Raw genomic sequence first — 17797 nt, forward strand, 5'->3', positions numbered from 1 at the left:
CAAAACCAGGACTGGAGTGCTGAGGAACCCCCTCCTCCTGGCACCGAGTCAAAGGGAACCATTAGGCAGGCAGGCAGCTGCACAGGACGCAAGAGGAACAGGGACAAAAGGGGCCTGTGAATAGGCTACTCTCTGCAGGCAGGTGTTCTGACCAATCTACTGTAACTGCAAAGTAATAACGATGCTTGGCCTCTTTTATTAAATGCTTTTAAAATAAGAAAATGCAACTGGAACACTTGTGCAAGTAAGTGTGCCTAATTCAAAACATGACTAGGGATCTTTATGACAAGATTTAGAAATTTCTAAAGCTGTAGTTTGCTGGCAATGGGAGCACAAAACAGCAGAAATCTTTGGGTAACTGCTAGAATTGCAGAGATCCAGAGGATGTAACTTACGATTTTGAAGTATTTTACTGGGATATTTCATCTTGAGTAAGCTAAAATTTCATTTATTATCTGGACAATATTCACTGTGAGATTTCTCTTCCCCAGATTTTTTTTTTTTTTAATTCTTTTACTCAGAGTTGTCCCGATTAGAAGTTGTGTTTTACACAGTAACAGTGGAGCAGCCAATAAACTCATTAAAGTTCACATATGTCAAGCAGTTACCAGGCCTTTTTAATAACCACCCACACACTTTTGCAGATCTTGGATTCCTGGTGTGTGCGCTATCTCATGCCTCCCATAGAGGTAGGACTCACTTAACAGGCCAAATGTCCCCGCACAGATTGAAGCATACCTTCTTCTTCCTTCATTTTCTTTGGGTCATCCTCTCCTACCAAGGAGACACGCCTGGGAGGCTTATCCATCTGCTGCTGCTTAACCTCAACTTCAAAATACTTCTGCCTCTCACGGAAGGGTCGCTGTTCGGGGCTGTGCAGTCCACTTGACATCGGCACCTGTGGGAGATGCACCAGCACTGCCCACAGAGCGACCAAGCCAAGGCTCTCTTCCCATACCCCCCTGAATGCGTGCCCTGTGCGTGCCCACCCCACTCACATGCTCCATACCCACACCCTCCTCCTCCTCCCCAGCCCTTCAGTGTGTGCCCGCACTGGGATCCTGTCTCCACATCCACAGTCCCGAAAGCCTGAATCCTCTTTGAGTCCCTGTCCTAGTTCCTGCTCCAGCCACCAGAACTCACCTCTAGGGCAGTTTTAGGTTTCTCTGTGCTGGTCTGACCAGGCAACTCCTAAGGATACAGAGAAGTGGGCACGCTCTAAAAAGAGGGTTTTCTACCATCACTCCTCTCCCACAACTAAGTGTCAATGATGCAATATAAAACAGCAGCAGTCAGGGACATCAGCTGATGGACTGGTTCACAGAACAGTCACAGAATTAACACAAGGCAAGGCAGCTTCAGACAGCAATTGTGAGTAGTGGGCAAAGAGGATTTAAGTTAATTGAGGGATAAACAAAAACAGATAGTGACAAAAGTTTTCAATTTTAAAAGGGCAGAAACTGAAACTTACAGGGAAATCAGTGAACCAAACAGGAGCAGAGGGCTTAGCTTAAGACAGAGGTTTAGATTTTCTTTAAATCAAAGATACAACTACGTAAAATTTACTTCTAAGAAGTGGAAATTTCACTATCAGGAAGTAAAAAAATCTTATTTAGCAGAATAAAATAACAGAATATTGGAAGAGTAGAATTACAGGGAAAAGAAGAAATTGATCCACAAAATCCATCCGTGAATCAGAAATCAGAAACTGTAAGGGTAAAATGAGAACTGCTGGAAGTTATTAAGAATCTCACCCCTGCAGATCACTTTTCAAGAATTCTGAATAAAAAGACCCAAGAAACTCAAAGTCCAACAAGGATCTTTTTTTAATTGACTTGTTTGACTAGGTGGGCATTTATGTCTAAAAGATAGCTAATATCTTATCAGAATCAAGAAGCAGGCAAAAACAATTTGAGAAGGAGAGTCATTAGTCTAATATAAGCATTGTAAAAAGCTCTAGGACAAACATTCAAGGATGAAAATGCAACATGAAAATAAATGGAAAAAAGTACAGTGGAACAGGTGCAATGAAGATTAATCTAATACCCTCATTTGATAATATAATTTTTTAAACAAAGAACTGCAAAGATCTGTAGTCTTGAGACTACAAAGACCAGTTTTGTGACCAATCTTGGTTAACATTTGCATTGCCAAATTTGAATCAGAAACCAAGGAGGCATGAAAAAAGTTGATGAATGACAAAAAAGACCAGAACACAGCTTTGCAGAAATGCAGAGTTGTCAAAGGTCTCTGCACTTTATTTCATTCATCCACTCCACTGAATGGAGATAAGTACTGTTAAAATTCAAAAGGTTTGGAATAGCATCCTGGAATGATAGGTTGCTTTGAGGAGGATGAAAATAATTGAATTTAATAGTACAAAATACAAGGTGAGCTACTTCAGGATCAATAATTGCTTCCTAAACCATGATACAGCAGCTAGAACTTGAGAAATCATCCGTATACAAGATGAGTCAAGACATCTAACTCATGAACCTAGTTCATCCTCAACATCACACACAGCATATTTCTTTGGGGTAAACAAGTTGCTACCTCCTTCCTACCCTCACACTTCCCGTGCTCACTTGCAATGTTTTATCTTCTGTGTGTTCCACTGTTTGGGCAACATTTCCCCCAGTCAGCACCAGTTACCTGTATCTCGAGCAGAGGGTGTGACAAGGGTACTGCTGCAAAGGTCTTGTATGCTTGCTTGACATTGATGGGAATCTCGTCAGGAGAGGGTGGTGAAGGTGGCTTTGGCTAAAGGGACAAATACAGAATATAAAAAGAATCACAGATTTATAGAAAAAACAACAACAACAACAACAAAAACAGAAAATGAGGGAAACTGCCTCAAAAGCCTGCCTTCAGCCTGCAAAGCCTGGAATACAGAAGGGACAGCTACTGCAGCCTTCTACAGAAAGGTGAGCAGTGGACACTATATACAGCAGCCTCATTTTATATATATATATATATTTATTTATTTATATATATACATAGCCTCATTTTATTTCTTGGATGGTGGAGGACTGATACTTCTGGTGGTACAGATCCACACTGACTTCACCAGAATTTTGTGACTGATCTCTTGGCCAAGGTGCCAGACTGCTCTCTTGATCCTTAAGGATTTCCAGCCAATTCAACTAGAATGCACTTATTTGAATCAATGGGCTTTGGACGCTGGAATACAGCAGATATACAGTTGACTGACCCTTATTTAGAACTGATTAGCCAATTTTAGTCTGCTAGAAAATGGAAGATAAGCCCTGGCTTTATCTAGTACTTCTGACTGTGAGAAACTAAGTTGTGTTTTTGCAGTAGAGAACTAATTTTCCGTATTCAAAGGTAGCTGTGCAGTCATAATAGGGAGAAATGCTAAGTAGGTAAGTGGAGAGTAGAAGGCCTCATTGTTCCAAAATAAGGTAGAAGCTTGAGAAAAACAGGATGAGCAGTGTGAGAACAGTAAAACAAAGATCGCAAGTTCTCAAAACATAAGAAAGGAGAAATTAAAGGGTTGAAAAAAAGAAAACTTGTACATATATGGTATAGAGGAGCGTCGAGTAGCTTGTGAACCTGTAGTACTCAGCCAATGAGGAAACAGGGGAGGCGATCAGGCGTCGGGTAATTGGGAATAAAAGGTTATGATTTGTTTACTAAACTGTGCTCCTAATTGACAGGATGCCCGCCATTGCAATCACAAATAAAATAGCTTCGCAGAAGATCCTGTCTGAAGAAAATTATTTGAGATTTTTCTCACATGACTAAATGAGCCTTCCTTGTGGGAAGGGATCTATCAGTCTCAATCTATTTTTTTTCCCCCAGTGGCTCTTGTGCTTCTGTTTCTAAAATGACCGTTCCATAGTTCTGCACACTTCAAGGCTAATGGTCATAGCCTCCTAAACCAGTGGCAACCCACTCAGGGATCAATAATCTGGAGAATAATAGACCTTGATCTCAAGTCTTCCCTTCACTTATTCAGAGAAATGTCTGTAATCTGCTATAATTTCATATAGGTTTTAATAAAAGGGAAGAGCTATAATACAGGTGCACAAGTCATGACAATTCTTACCAACGCAAAGACCAAAATACCTAATCTTTCTCCCCCATCAACATAAATCCCAGATAAAAATAATCTTTGAAAAAACAATTATTTTGCAAATCAAAAAACTTATTATCAGTGAGATGATATTGGCTTTTGTTCGAAGATACAAGACATTGACAGAAAAGATTCTGAATGATTTATGCCTCAACAGAATGCAACAGTTCATAAATAAGGATTTAAAACTAAGTGCTGTGAGGATTTCAGCCACTATTCAGTTTCAACAATGCAAGATTTTTGAATGGATAAGTGAAGACACAAGGCAGCCTGGTGAGGCTCTTTTATGTTAGAAAACTGAACAGGACACATTGACTATAACTCTACTTGTAGCGTATGGGTTCTTAATCAGGGCATCCAGTCTGATGCAAATTCAAAACCAGCTTTAGCTAAGGCACATGGTCTGTAAACTACAAAGACACCACTGGGAGGCTGTGTCCAGCCTCCCCACCAGAAAAAGTGGCACTAGAGCAGCCTAGGACAAGCTTAGCAAGAAAGAACTGCAGGCCACTTACAGAGTTCTGGATACTGGAGCAGGGCTCAGGTTTCTGGAAGGGACTGGGGTTGTCCCTGTCCTCCGAATTATGTGAGGCAACATTTTGACGCACTCGAGAAAGAGGCTGAATGACACCTGGTTTGGTCTGCTTGTGTCAATATCACATAGTAGGGGAAAAAGCGGAGGAATAGAGAGACAGAAGAGAGGTGAGGAGTTAGGGGAGCAAGGTGTCTCTGGCATGCAAGTGAATAAGACAAATCCATGCACCTGAGCTCAATTCTACTCAATTCAAGTAGTTCAACTCAGTTGAGCTACTGAAGCAAACACCAAACACCAAGCAATGCCTCTGGTACAAATACTTTGTACAGGCAAAGAGATTCAGACAAGTCAAGGTGATAACAGGAACAACAAAGAGAAAGCCCAGGTCACAAGGAAGAATCTGCCATAAAAGTGGCAGCGACAATGGTCAGAGGGGTACGGCACAAGTATGTCGGAGCTGGGAGAATGTATGCACCATGAATGGGAGATACAGCTGGGAAACATCAGTGATAAATGGGTACTGGCAAAAGCCGGAGGTGCAAATGAACAGAGAACCAGCTAGGCCTCCAATTAGAAATGCAGGCACAGATAGGAGCAAAGAGCAGACATAAAAGTCTGAGATTTGACCTAGATGCCATCACTGCTGGTTGTTGTGTGGAAGTGAACAAAACATCACATACTAAAGAGATTAGGAGCAGAACTTGAATAATCCAGCAAAAAGCACGAGTGAAAGCTGCAAGTGTAACCAGGAATAAAAACTGCAAGAACATTTGCATCAAGTTATCAAATTAGGAATATTTAAGTGCATTTGTACAAACCTGATGTATCGTGGAGGACTGAAGGAGAGTACAAGAGCCAACACTGGAACTTACAGGGCTGAAAGTAAGCACACACAGAAGGAACAGGTAAGCTCTATGCACTGCAGAACGCATAGGGACATTACAACAAAGTCTCATAACAGATGTACTTACTGATTTACTATCATCCTGTGATAAAATGAAATTAATGGAAGCCTGAAAACAGAAATAAAGGTGTAAATGTGAAGACCAAGCCAGAACCCTTTAGCTAACCCTCCTCCATACAAATAAAAAGATACAAAACTCTTTACCCACACCCCTCTCCCCTGTACCAGAAATAAATCTAAAGTCCCATATCAACCCCTGAAATGCCTTCTTCAGGTGGGGAGCCCATGTTCAGAGCCCTCCCACAAGAGGAACTGCTCCTAGCTCCTCTGTGATGTGAGAAGGCACTCACAGCTCTCTGTGCATCTCCATGCATTGACCCCCACCCGCTCCTTTTCTGCTCCAGCTCAGCTGATCCTGGCCCTTGTTTACATCCCCGGCACTCTGCACTTGCTACTGCACTCGAGCAAAGCCATCAGTGCCACAGCTTCTCTGCCAGAAAGCATTCCCAGATGCCATATCATCAGTATCTAGTGGAAAAAGCCTCTCATGCCTTGGCTGGCTGCTCTGGGCACTGCTCTCTGCATTGAGCCCACGGTGCACACCAAGACCAAGAGCTGGGGAGCACAGAGCTGGCGGAAGATGAGACGAGCAGCGGTGCCGGGTGAGATCAGCACAGAGCAGCAGCACACACTGCACACCAACAGGCGCTTACGAAGCGGGTCTCCCTGCCTGACAGGTGAGCAGGCCGAGTGGCTGCAGGTGTCTGGAGGGAGGTTACGCCAGAGGATTGCCAGGGGAGAAAATGGAGAGAAAATGAAGATACCAGGGTTCCTGCATGAGAGGCTTAGACAAGCACCTTTCTCAGCACAGAGACTGCAATTACCCAGAGCTATCAGTGCTCTGTCAGAGGTCCTTGCTGCCTGCCATGAAGGAAGCCCCACTGCCGTCCCCTGTACGTACGCCTAACCCCACCACAAACAGATCCTACATCCCCCCACCTTGCTTGCTCCCCATTGGAAGATGGCAGAACTCAAGGCCAGGCAATACCATCACGACACCAGCCTCTGGACAAAGGACTTGACTTCTCTGAATAATTCTCTGAGCTCTGAAATAAACCTGTAAATTCTGGTTTGACTACAAGATGTCAAAAACAATGAATTTACATTAAAAATAGATGGAGACAAAGAATTAGAGATGCCATTTCTTGGAATTTCTACTTTGGTGCAGTAACCTGAAGGCCAGTCTCCTGAAATCCCAGAAAACGTGCAAGCCCCAAGGCTATTAATTGCCTTATGTCCTTCAGTATCATCTGGGGGACCTGTTCCATTTTGTGTAACATTCACTGTCCAAAGAGAACTAAATCTACCAGATATAATCTTACCTGACATGCAGGAGACTGCTGTACAAGGCTTTGATTCAAAAAGTATTAAATCATGTAATTGTGACAGAAAGCTCATGTACATAACACGGATGAAGAATACCACTAGCAAGACTAATGCTTCACTAACTGTGACACCAAAGCGCCTTCAAGAACTCGAGTCACTAATTCGTAACAAAAAGCATCAGGGGTATCACAAAAGCTGCCCATGACACGTTGAAACTAGGGACATTCTAGCCAAATGCCAGTTTAATTAAAAAAAAAAAAAAACAAACCAAACCAAACAAAAAAAAAAAAAAACACACCCAAAACAACAAACTCGCAGTGACGGTACTCAAACATTGAAACGTTGGAGATGGTGTCTAGAAAGATGTGGATTGTCCATCTCTGAAGGTGTTCAGAATTTGAGTGGACATGGACCTCAGTAACCTGATCTAATTGGGTCTATTCCAAGCAGAGTCTTAAGTCCAGAGGTCCCTTCCACCCTAAATCACTCTGTGAGCAGATACAGGGCCACCCTTTGAGACCTGTGCTTGTTTTTTAACTGAGAGCTGATGTTCCTTAAATTCAGAGTAAATTAATATCACAGAATCATAGAATGGGTTGGGTTGGAAGGGACCTTAAGGATCATCTAACTCCAAGCCCCTGCCATAGGCAGGGAAGTCACCCACTCAGGTGGTTAGGTTGGCCAAGGCCCCATCCAGCCTGGCCTTGAACACCTCCAGGGATGGGGAATCCACAGCTTCTCCTGGCAACCTGTTCCCATGCCTCACTACCTTACAGTGAAGACTTTCCTTCTAATGTCTAAATCTATCTCTATCTATCTATCTGTCTAAATCTATCTAAATCTATCCTCTTTTAGTTTAAGATCGTTCCCCCGTGTCCTATCATTATCTACTTGAGCAAAGTGTCCTTCTCCATCTTTTTTATAAGACCCCCTTTAACTATTGAAAGGCTGCAAGGAGGTGTCCCCGGAGCCTTCTCTTCTCCGGGCTGAACATCCCCAGCTCTCTCAGCCTTTCTTCATATGAGAAATGCTCTAGTCCTCTGATCACCTCTGGAGTCGTTCCAATATGTCCATGTCCTTCTTGTGTTAGGGTCCCAGAGCTGAACACAGTACTCCATATGGGGTCTCACAAGAGCAGAGTAGAGGCGGAGAATCACCTCCCTCAACCTGCTGGTCATGCTTCTTGTGATGTAGCCCAGGATATGGTTGGCTTTCTGGGCTGCAAGTGCACGTTGCTGGCAATATCTAGATTTCTTTCCAATGTAGAATGAGGAGTATCATCTTCACCCCAAGAATAGTTCTTGACAAAAAGACCTTAATCTCAAAGAAAACTGGCAGATAAACAGCCCAAAATACACCTCTGAGGATCTCTTGTCAAAAAAGCAAATAAATAAATGTATGGAGCTGAAACAGAATGCATTGAAATACCATTATTTTAATGAATAGTATCTTCTCCCAATCTTACTGTGTATCTGGTGCTCACTTGGTATCAAAGGATCTAAGAATCAAGGAATATGCAAGATAGGCTAAGGAAGCAATAGAAGATGGAGTGAGCTGTTGCTCACTACAGCTCCACAGCGGTATTCACTACCCCCAGCCATGTGGTCCTGACCCTTCTCCTTTGTCAGTGTTAATGGTCACCTCACCCCAAGATGATGTGATTTACCTCATTGAGCGGGCTAAAAATTAACAAAGCAAAAAAGTAGATAGCTTTTGTCAAGCTCAGGTTGCTGATATTGACTTGCAGAAAATGGACTCCACAATCAGTAAGATTGTGAAGTAGGTATGTTTATTCGGCGCTGGGCAGCACAGGGGGTAGTCTTGCCAAAGTCGTGCGCGCCTGACGCGACAACTTGCCTTGGTTATATGCAGCAAAGAGTTACATATGCATGAAGTTTCACAATACGCCTATACATATTCCTAACCTGTCCCCGCTTCATCTTAAAATTAGTTCCAAGGAGTCATTTCCATAAGCTCCTCCCATCTGCGCTTGCGCAGTGTATTCTGGTGGTGGTCGTCGGGGGTCATGGGGATGAAGATTGATGACTCTTCCTCGTCACCGCTAGTTGACCTCTTGTCTTTGCACAGACTCAGTGGCTCCTTGGCTCTTGTCCATCTGCAGGACCAGTTTCTCCCAGTTTCTTAAGACAGGCTCACTCTCTTATTAGGAGACTGACCTTGGTAAGGGGCCCAAGGCTTCTTGCTTTAGGTAATTTGCACAACGCACCATAGTTAGCAAAGACACTAAGTAGCATCCTAGTTTAATGCCGTCAGCGCTCTCTCTCTACTTGATAAGATTCTCCTAACTCCCTCTCTCAGTTACTTAACAGATGTGTTCACTGTGAGTCATTTCTAAACCCAAGATAAATCAGTGTGTTTGACACTGCTGTGCCACAAAGCCTATCCTATGGACTGGATGTAACACTGAGAACAAGAAGCTTCCACTTACATTCCAGTTTTCGGTGCTTTCACAGACCTTCACTTGTGAGCTGTGTTTAGCCTAGATTCTTCTACTTCCTAGAAAAAAATAAGCTTGAAATGCACAAAGCAACTGTTTAAACCTCACAAATGTGGAAAAACCTTGAGAACAGGATCTAGAAACACTTCGGCTTAAAGACTTCTTAAAATTGAAATATTTTTTTTTAGTTACCCTCTGTCGTTCCTCACATACTCATGTTGAAATATCCAGTTTCCTGTACAAAACCCTATTATTAAAGGATACAATTAAACACAGCCAGAATTTCATCTCTCAGAATTAACTTTGCACGAGTGGCCACTGCAAAGGTTAGAACAGCACAAATGGCTAAATTAACTTAGAATCAGAGAGAAGAAAAAAACAAATTGAGAAACACTGTAACATCACTCTTACGTTGCACGTCATTTTACACACATTGACCATTTGATCACCCAGAAGTGTCAATATCCCAAACTCTCCAAGCTCCGAGGCTAATTATCTTGACTTCTTATCAGAACAATCAAGCCCACAGAAAGCTCCATTTTGTCACAGCTGGAATACTTTGTGTACACAAACTCCCAGCAAGCACTGCAGTCTTCACTAACATGAAGTTCTCTACAGTAGCTTATGATTCCTCGAGTCACGGAAGATACTTGTAGACTCACTGTTTGCTAGGCAAAGTCATCTGCTGCACTGTGGCTTTAATCAGCCGTCAGCCTCAAACAGCATTTGAGCTGCGCTGTTTGCCTGCTTGGTCATTTTTCCTCCCCCCTCTGTTGGGAAAATTACCTTTAATCAGAACAATCCTCTTCCCCAGAAAGATGTTTCGTGTGCGCATGTGCATGCACACAAAACCTTGGAAAGGGTTGGCTTTGCCGTGTAAAGTATCCGTGATACAGAATCTGTGTCAAACCTCTCAGAAGACCCTACTCCCTCTTTTGGTTCACGATCCTGCAGTTGATATCGGTGGCAGCAAAATCAGGCCTGGCCAAGTTCCACCCTGAAGGCAGGCAGCAGACCTGGAGTTTACTGTAGAAACAGTTTTGTAACAACAGGGGGCTTGGAGCGACATCGCAAAAACATCAGCAACTTGGAGCCAGACATCCGAATTTCTCATCTCTGCAGAGCACGACGTTCACAGCCATGCCAGCTGTTAAGAGTGTAAGCATTACCAGGTAACAAGAGATGAACAGGTATATGAAACAAAAAATTAAATACCTGTCTCAAGGTATCCAACATCAGGGAATTCTGTTATGCCAGGGAAGTCAGACAACAGTCTAATACAGCATTACTACTGCAGTGGCTGATTTAACCGGGCGGATTTTAACACACATTTTCAAAACGGCACACAGTAATTGCCGTTGACATGCACTCAGTCTATTTATCACTGCTTACCTGACAGTTTGCAGTGCAACAACAGTCCACTGTATGATCCCTGTTTTAAAACCTCCTCCTTTGGCATGCTGTCTCAATTCGAATGAATTGCCAGTCCACAAACTCACTGAAGCAGCAGCCTCTGCTATATCATTATTGGTGTATCAGCACTTTCACTCAGCTTCTGCTTAGATGTATACTTCAATTGCTCTAAAAATTAATCCTAGAATACAGCTTCTACAGAGCTGTAGGAAAAAATAAAACTAAAATGATACACACAAACAAGGTGTGCATGTGCAGTTAGTTACAAGCTCCCAGGTTGTTTTCATTAACTGGCAGCAGGAAAGTGCCTTTCGTGGATTGCAGCTGAACTTGCTGCTCTTCTCTCACCTTTCCATTTACTGCTACCTGCTTAAGCATGTAGCAAGCGTTTTTAAAATTCTGATAGCCTCCGTGCAGGTTTATTTACTAGTCATCAAACATTCAAACCCAACGGTAAATAAACTAGGGCCTACATATCTTACTGCAGTCAAAAAAAGTAGTTCTTATTACTTGCAGCTTTTAATATTTCCAGGCTCTATTGATACTTTGTTATTCAAAATTCAATTGTTTTGGAGCAGAACTTATCAACATTATATGCGCCACTGTCTCTATATGCAATAGCTAATAATATATCATAAAAATACAATGATATGGGTCTAAACTGCATACTACATTTAATATACCTATAATGATAAACCTCTTAGTTCTGTAAAGCGGTGAAAATCCTCTCATACACCTTGCGCTGCAAACATTTAAGGCTTTGCTAGAGATCAACACTGAAAAGCCGTTCCTATATGGATACGCATGCTTAGAGTTCGGACAAAAATAAGGAAGTCATGTATTTTAGAGGATGAGTTTTATTTGGAAATACTTAAGTTTGGGCTACTATTTTAGTCACTAATGACATGGAAGTTGTTTAACTGAAAGAAAGTTAGAGCTTTCTGCCAAAATCACAATACGGCAGGTATTGTCCATACAGCGCTAAACTTCAATTTATTTGAAAAAATACTGACGGTATAGATGACTTATTGCAGTACTTTTAAAAACCTTGTAAGGGCAGACATGCATCACTTACAGTCTTCTGAAGCAAGACTCTTTCCTAAAGAAGTTAACTGCCAGGTAAGAGAGATCTGGGATCTGTTTCTTACAGTTTCCAACAACTAATCTTCACAGTCATTCTTTTATTCTAACAGAAAAAAAGGTGAAAGAACAGGGATGTCAGAAAATCTACTGTGATAATCTTACAGTGCGAGTTCATAACGACAATTATTGTGTGTTGCTTCCTTAGAACACTGACCATTGCTCTTCTGGTATGCTTATTAATGCACGCTGATACTGATACAGCGGTTAAATCTAAGCAGAGCGTACCAGTTAACACCACACGTACGCAAGTTACTTTAGCTCCAAGCAATCCCAGCCAGTGCCCAGAAGTCTGTTGATCAAAACCGACCGTACAATCCAAATTTCAACTACAGCCTTTTAAAGTTTTCTCTTCCAACAGATACCTTATTTTGGCAGAACAGAATTAAAAAGCCCAAGAAAAATCATCCAACAGCAATTTTAGTAATGAACTATGATTGAGCAAAATCAGTGTTCGAAATAACTTAGTACGAGTATTTACTTTCAAAAGAAATCTCATATTGTCCACCCTAAAAGAACAACAGTAGAAATACTGTAAGAGCTGATTCATCATCCAGCTTCCATTTTAACTTGCATTTTCCACTTCTCCTTTGGACAAGTGAAGATATTACCGCGAGCTATACAAGTTGTATTAATCCAGTTGTATAAAATAACACACTTTCTAACCACTTCCCAATTTTTTCTTTTAAGCTCCCGTGCTTCTTACTTTCAAAAGGTGGCAGGGCAGAAGGCTTTACAGGAGTCTTGGGAAGTAATTTCTGCAATAAAGGTAAAAGGCTTCTTTCCCTTCCTTCGCTTTACATCAACATACTGGAGATACCAGGTGACAATCTGTGCTTCCCTCACACTTCAGTTCTCCTGCCCCCAGTAAACTAACAGTTAAACAAACCCATTAACATTTTAACATCTATTAATTGTGTATGCTTCAAAGGCCTTCTTTAGAAGATTCCTGGCAGACACGTGCTTAAGAGTGTTTAATTCTACATCACACCATCAAGTCAGCAGCCCAGAAGTTTCAAGTAATGCCGTGCCCAGGCCAACTTTGTGTTTTCTCCTCAGACCAGAGGGTGCTCTTTCATACAACACAGACTAGCAGTTTTGACACAAGCCGGGTATCCAACAGTTCACACGAGTTACCATAGGCATTGTATAAGCAGCCTTCTAGTCAAGCAACTAGGTTTTGAAAACGTTTGTTTCCTCCCTTATTGCCAAAAATGGTCCCTGATAGAACAGCAAAACAGAAGCCCTGAATAAAAACAGAGCAGAGAAAGACTGGCCATATATATGTTGTTCTTTATATGCACGTGCATGAATATTGAGATGAGACACGCACACATTTCACATTTTGGAAATTTCTTATATTACTATACTATGCGCACAAATTAGTATTAGTTTCTGCATTGTAATTAACGCAGGTGAGTAATACTTCAAAGAAACAAGACAACTCAAATCTGCTCTGGATATATCTGTTCCAAATCAAGTTCTGCCAAAGACTATTTTCTGCCAAAGACTATTTCCAAGGAGTGTAAATAGAAGAGCAATAATCCAGAAGGCTGGACAACAGAAACTATATGTACTGCACGTCACATAAAACCTAACAATTAAGAAATAGCGCACTTCTTTCTGGAAGAAAGAAGTCAAAGAGTCATTTTTCAGTACACAACATTTCACGTTAAAAAAAATCTGTTTTACCTTACAGATGGCTGACTGTGCACAAGAAATCCCATCAGTGTTTTTCTGGTGAACTACATCTCCACGGCCAGTCAAGCTAAGGACGCTGAAGCACTGAACTGATAAAGGACTACATAAAGGAAGTCATTTGCAGTCTATCTATTAGGACAGTTGAGAAGCTCTACAAAACCCAAAATCCATTAAATAAATTTGAATGCCAGCTAACACAATATATATTCCAACAGAAAAAAAATGCTGTCATCTCAAAAGAGCTATGCTTGCCAAAAGGCCTGCATTTGAGAACAAATGCTTTAATTACATGCAGTGAAGTAGAGGAAGCAAACAGCCATTCTGGAAGCAACTGTTTACAAGCCAGCATGGAGAGGCATGTCCATTACGTGGAGAAGATAAAAGAGGCAGATCGGCAAGGAGTTCACCGTGGGTCAGTTCAACCAAGCTGCTATTCAGAAGAACATCTCAGCCTTTCTCTGTTCTCTCCTCATGGAGAGACAACACTCATTTGTGCTTCTGCCTTACCTGAAAGCCTGTGTCCATCCCTATGGAACCTTATGAAACTGCTGAAGAAGACGGCAAGCAAAAGCTTCTAAAAGTGATTGAGAAGAGGCAGCAGCAAACAACCTTGAAGATCAAGGAATGAAAGGAATGGGAAGCAAACTGTGCAGAAAGACTAACAACAGATACTTTCGGCTGAAAGCAGTGGCAGCCCATTCTTTCACCAGGACTCGAGGCCCAGGTGGGCTTCTTGTTCCATATCAGAGCCCCAGGCAGTTAATTATGTGCAATGCCTGTGTCTTTTTACAAAAACAGATGCTAAGTACCTCTTCTAAACTCTCCCACCTGGGTTTCTAAGGCAATCTGTCCTAACATAGGAGCCATCCAATGCTTTCATTGGTGGAAAGAAGAATTAAGAGATAGATGTCCTGAAAGAAATTTCATGCTTTAAATCTTATAATCGAGATGCAAGTCATCATCCTCACTTTTGTTTTAACAGGTCTCGGAGCAAAACATTCAAATACAAAAACATTCATGGGTGGTAACACCGCCTCAGGAGTTACAAAGGCTACTACTTTAAGTATACAGTGAGTGACACTGCATTGACACTGGCTTTCCACCTTGCATGGCTATTCTAGGTGTTTTGGGTTTTTCTGCTCTCCCCACCACAGGTGACTGACAGAGATGGCCTTTTCAGGCAAGCTAGCTTACCACGACATCCAGCTTCATATCCAGTTCACTCCAAGAGATGGAAGACATAAAAAGGTTAATTACTAAACCTGCATGCCAAGCACCTGTGAAGCCCGTTCAGCCTGGAGAAGAGGAGGCTGAGGGGGGACCTTATGGCAGTCTACAACTTCCTCGCGAGGGGGAGTGGAGAGGCAGATGAGCTATTCTCCGTAATCGCCAGTGACAGAACCCGCGGGAACCGTGTTAAGCTGAGGCAGGGGAAGTTTAGGCTGGACATCAGGAAGAGGTTCTTCACTGAGAGGTTGGTCGCACACTGGAACAAGCTCCCCAGTGAAGCAGTCACTGCACCAAGCCTGTCTGAATTTAAGAAGCGATGGGACTGTGCACTTAGTCACGTGGTCTGAATTTTTGGGCAGACCTGTGCGGTGCCAGGAGTTGGACTCGATGATCCTTATGGGTCCCTTCCAACTCGGGATATTCTATGATTCTATGAGTCTAAGATACCAATAGTCAACAGATAACCACAGCCTCCAAAGAGAAAGGTGGTTTTCTAAACTGCCAAGTGTTGAAAGAGTAGAGGTTAAGTATCCTTACATTTGAAGCAATCCTTTTCTTCTGTTACATATTCAACAGAATAGATTCCTAAGTAGCATGGATCAGAAATAATCAATTAATTGGCTTCATAGTTCCCAGCATTAACAAATCAACATTAAAAGTATCACGTGTAATGGTGATAAAGAACAAAACTTCTAAGTGAATTGCTTCACAGAAATAATTTTCAGACTATGGTGCATGTGTTATTGCAAACTTCAGTCACATGCCAACACGGGAAGAGGGACATCATTGGATTGTAGGTACCTCTGAAAAAAAGTCTGCAGTGCAGGAATGCTTAAGCATACTTTCAGATCTAGTAAGATGCTTGTGGAGGTAACTAAAAATGCAACATACCTAATGTATTTGTTAAAGTATACCATCTTCAGTCACAGAAGCCATAATTTATTTTCAGCCACAGTCAGGTCTCTCACACGACGTGTGGTCCTAGACCATTTAGGCTTTCCATCGCTAGCTTCATATATATCTCTATCTATCTATCTATCTATCTATCTATATATACACACACACACAGGTCATTTTAAAAAGGAATTACAGCTTAACTACTTACTACAGAATACTTAGCTTCAACAAGGAAGCCATTGTCTTTTCAAAATGATATACACCTACATGAAAGGTGTTCTCTTTAAAGTAAGTTTCCACAAGAATGGCAAAATAAGTTCTTTACATACTTAATTCAAGTCGGACAAAAAACTATCAAGGGCAAGTATAATGTAGCTCCTGTGTAATTAAGTCATTATTTGCCTTTCCAAGCAGATTCAAGAACGTATTCACATACAGTATAAATTGATTTTAAATGAACAAACACTGGACACGGGTGCTGGTCAGTGCATCAGTAAGAGCAACATCACAGTGTTCTCAAATAGAATTCTGTGCAACCAGAGCTTCAAGGAATCTTTATGTATTGCCTTAAACTGGGACTCAGGCTTTTCTTACAACTTGTTGCTTGTCTGAGTTTTACGTACCAAAACAAACAGTTTAAATTATTAGGTTTCAATCTGAAGAAATCTAAGGAATAGATGAAAAAACTGTTAACATGTTTCAAATTTTGCAGCAAGATGCCTCTTGCTCTGCTTGCCCAGCGAAACAAAAGGGTTTTATTGGGGTAGAGAGGAGAGTGTGCTTATGCATTGGTCTATCCATGCACCAAATTTCATAGCTCAGAGTTTTTAAAAAGCTCTTAATTCATGAAGTATTTGCTAACATTACTTAGAATTTAAGAACAGGTTTCTCTCTTAATGAAAGCCTACACTTTGTCTAACTACAGTTACCAGTAATGTAAGTATCAACTAGGCATAATAAATTTTTTTTAAATACATTTAGCTTTTGAAGTCAGAAATGTAACTATCAAGTGCTGGCTCTGTATTCCCAACAAAAATCATTAAAAAAGAGGACGGTCAATGACTATTTTCCCCCCTCATGGTAATGTTCCCTTTTATCTTTTCAATGATAGGGTCAGTTCTGCTTTTGGAAAAGCAAATCGCTCATGCTGACAAACGCAAATAGAACGGGGCCAATTTTGAGCACAGAACTGAATCACTGAGTGCGTTCTGAAAACCAGGCAGGACAAAAGGCTTTTCCATGATGAAGAAGGGAGATTTTTTTTTTCCCTTTTAAAAGCAAAGTAGTCACCATTATGACCCTACTTTGAGAAGTGAAGAATCGGCAGAAGTAAAGACAAGTTATAGAAGTCCTCCAGTAGTTTTTCCAGGAGATCCACCAGCATTTGTACACTTCTGAAACTCAAAATCCTTTGCAGTTTTAGGATTTCAAATAAATAGGTCATTAAACTAGCAATTACTATGACAATATTTACCTTCCTCAATGTGGTGTAAAAATTAAAAGAAAAAAAATAAGTATGTTAAGGCAGATTTCAATCAAAATGTGCCAAATTGCACAGTTATGTTGGTCAGTGGTCTAAAACATTCTCTCCCCAGGTCAATGAATTAAAGTTATTTAAATGCTTGTCTAACGCCAATTCAGACCGACACTTGACCGTTTTATTTTCTGTGTCTTCTGGAAGATAGACAACTAACATTACATATACCATACCATATATTTTGCACTCCAATTTAAGATGAAATTATGCTTTTACAAAAGGTGAGATGACTATGTTACAGGCTTTGTGTAGTTAGACCACCATATGCATAGATGCCTAGTGCTCAATTCTCTTCTTCAGTATCTCATAGTACTGGAGGCTCTGAAGTATGGGAGGAACTTGTAACACAGACTAACCACAAAGTACCAGATATTTCTTGCCATTTGTGATCTTGCAATAAAGATAAGCCATCCCAGGATCACAAGAACTGTATTGAATCCATAGCGTATATTCCTTAACTTAAGTGGGGAAAAAGGAAAAAAAAAAAAAAGTAAAAGCCA

The 17797-nt window shown here is 41.3% G+C and overlaps 1 protein-coding gene across 6 annotated transcripts in view; it reads right to left on the reverse strand.

Moving 5' to 3' along the window:
• Nucleotides 1-16889, reverse strand: part of LOC308186082 (protein scribble homolog) — a 28928-nt gene extending 12039 nt beyond the window's left edge. The window contains exons 1-8 of one of the 6 annotated variants that reach the window (XM_080574997.1): nucleotides 15923-16889; nucleotides 14141-15884; nucleotides 9371-9438; nucleotides 5603-5644; nucleotides 5450-5507; nucleotides 2653-2760; nucleotides 1144-1191; nucleotides 739-898 (exon numbers count right to left, since the gene is read on the reverse strand). In XM_080574997.1, the coding sequence (XP_080431123.1) occupies nucleotides 739-898; nucleotides 1144-1191; nucleotides 2653-2760; nucleotides 5450-5507; nucleotides 5603-5644; nucleotides 9371-9372 (418 nt within the window). In that variant the 5' untranslated portion in view covers nucleotides 9373-9438; nucleotides 14141-15884; nucleotides 15923-16889. Of the gene's footprint in view, nucleotides 1-738; nucleotides 899-1143; nucleotides 1192-2652; nucleotides 2761-4611; nucleotides 4738-5449; nucleotides 5508-5602; nucleotides 5645-6534; nucleotides 6568-9370; nucleotides 9439-13624; nucleotides 14120-14140; nucleotides 15885-15922 lie in introns of those variants that run through there. The other 5 variants (XM_080574995.1, XM_080574999.1, XM_080574996.1 and 2 more) reach the window with 5 other exon arrangements.
• Nucleotides 16890-17797: the final 908 nt, after the last annotated feature.

Source organism: Anser brachyrhynchus (assembly GCF_964034855.1).
Source record: "Anser brachyrhynchus genome assembly, chromosome: Z".
In the NCBI taxonomy this organism is placed as follows: domain Eukaryota; kingdom Metazoa; phylum Chordata; class Aves; order Anseriformes; family Anatidae; genus Anser; species Anser brachyrhynchus.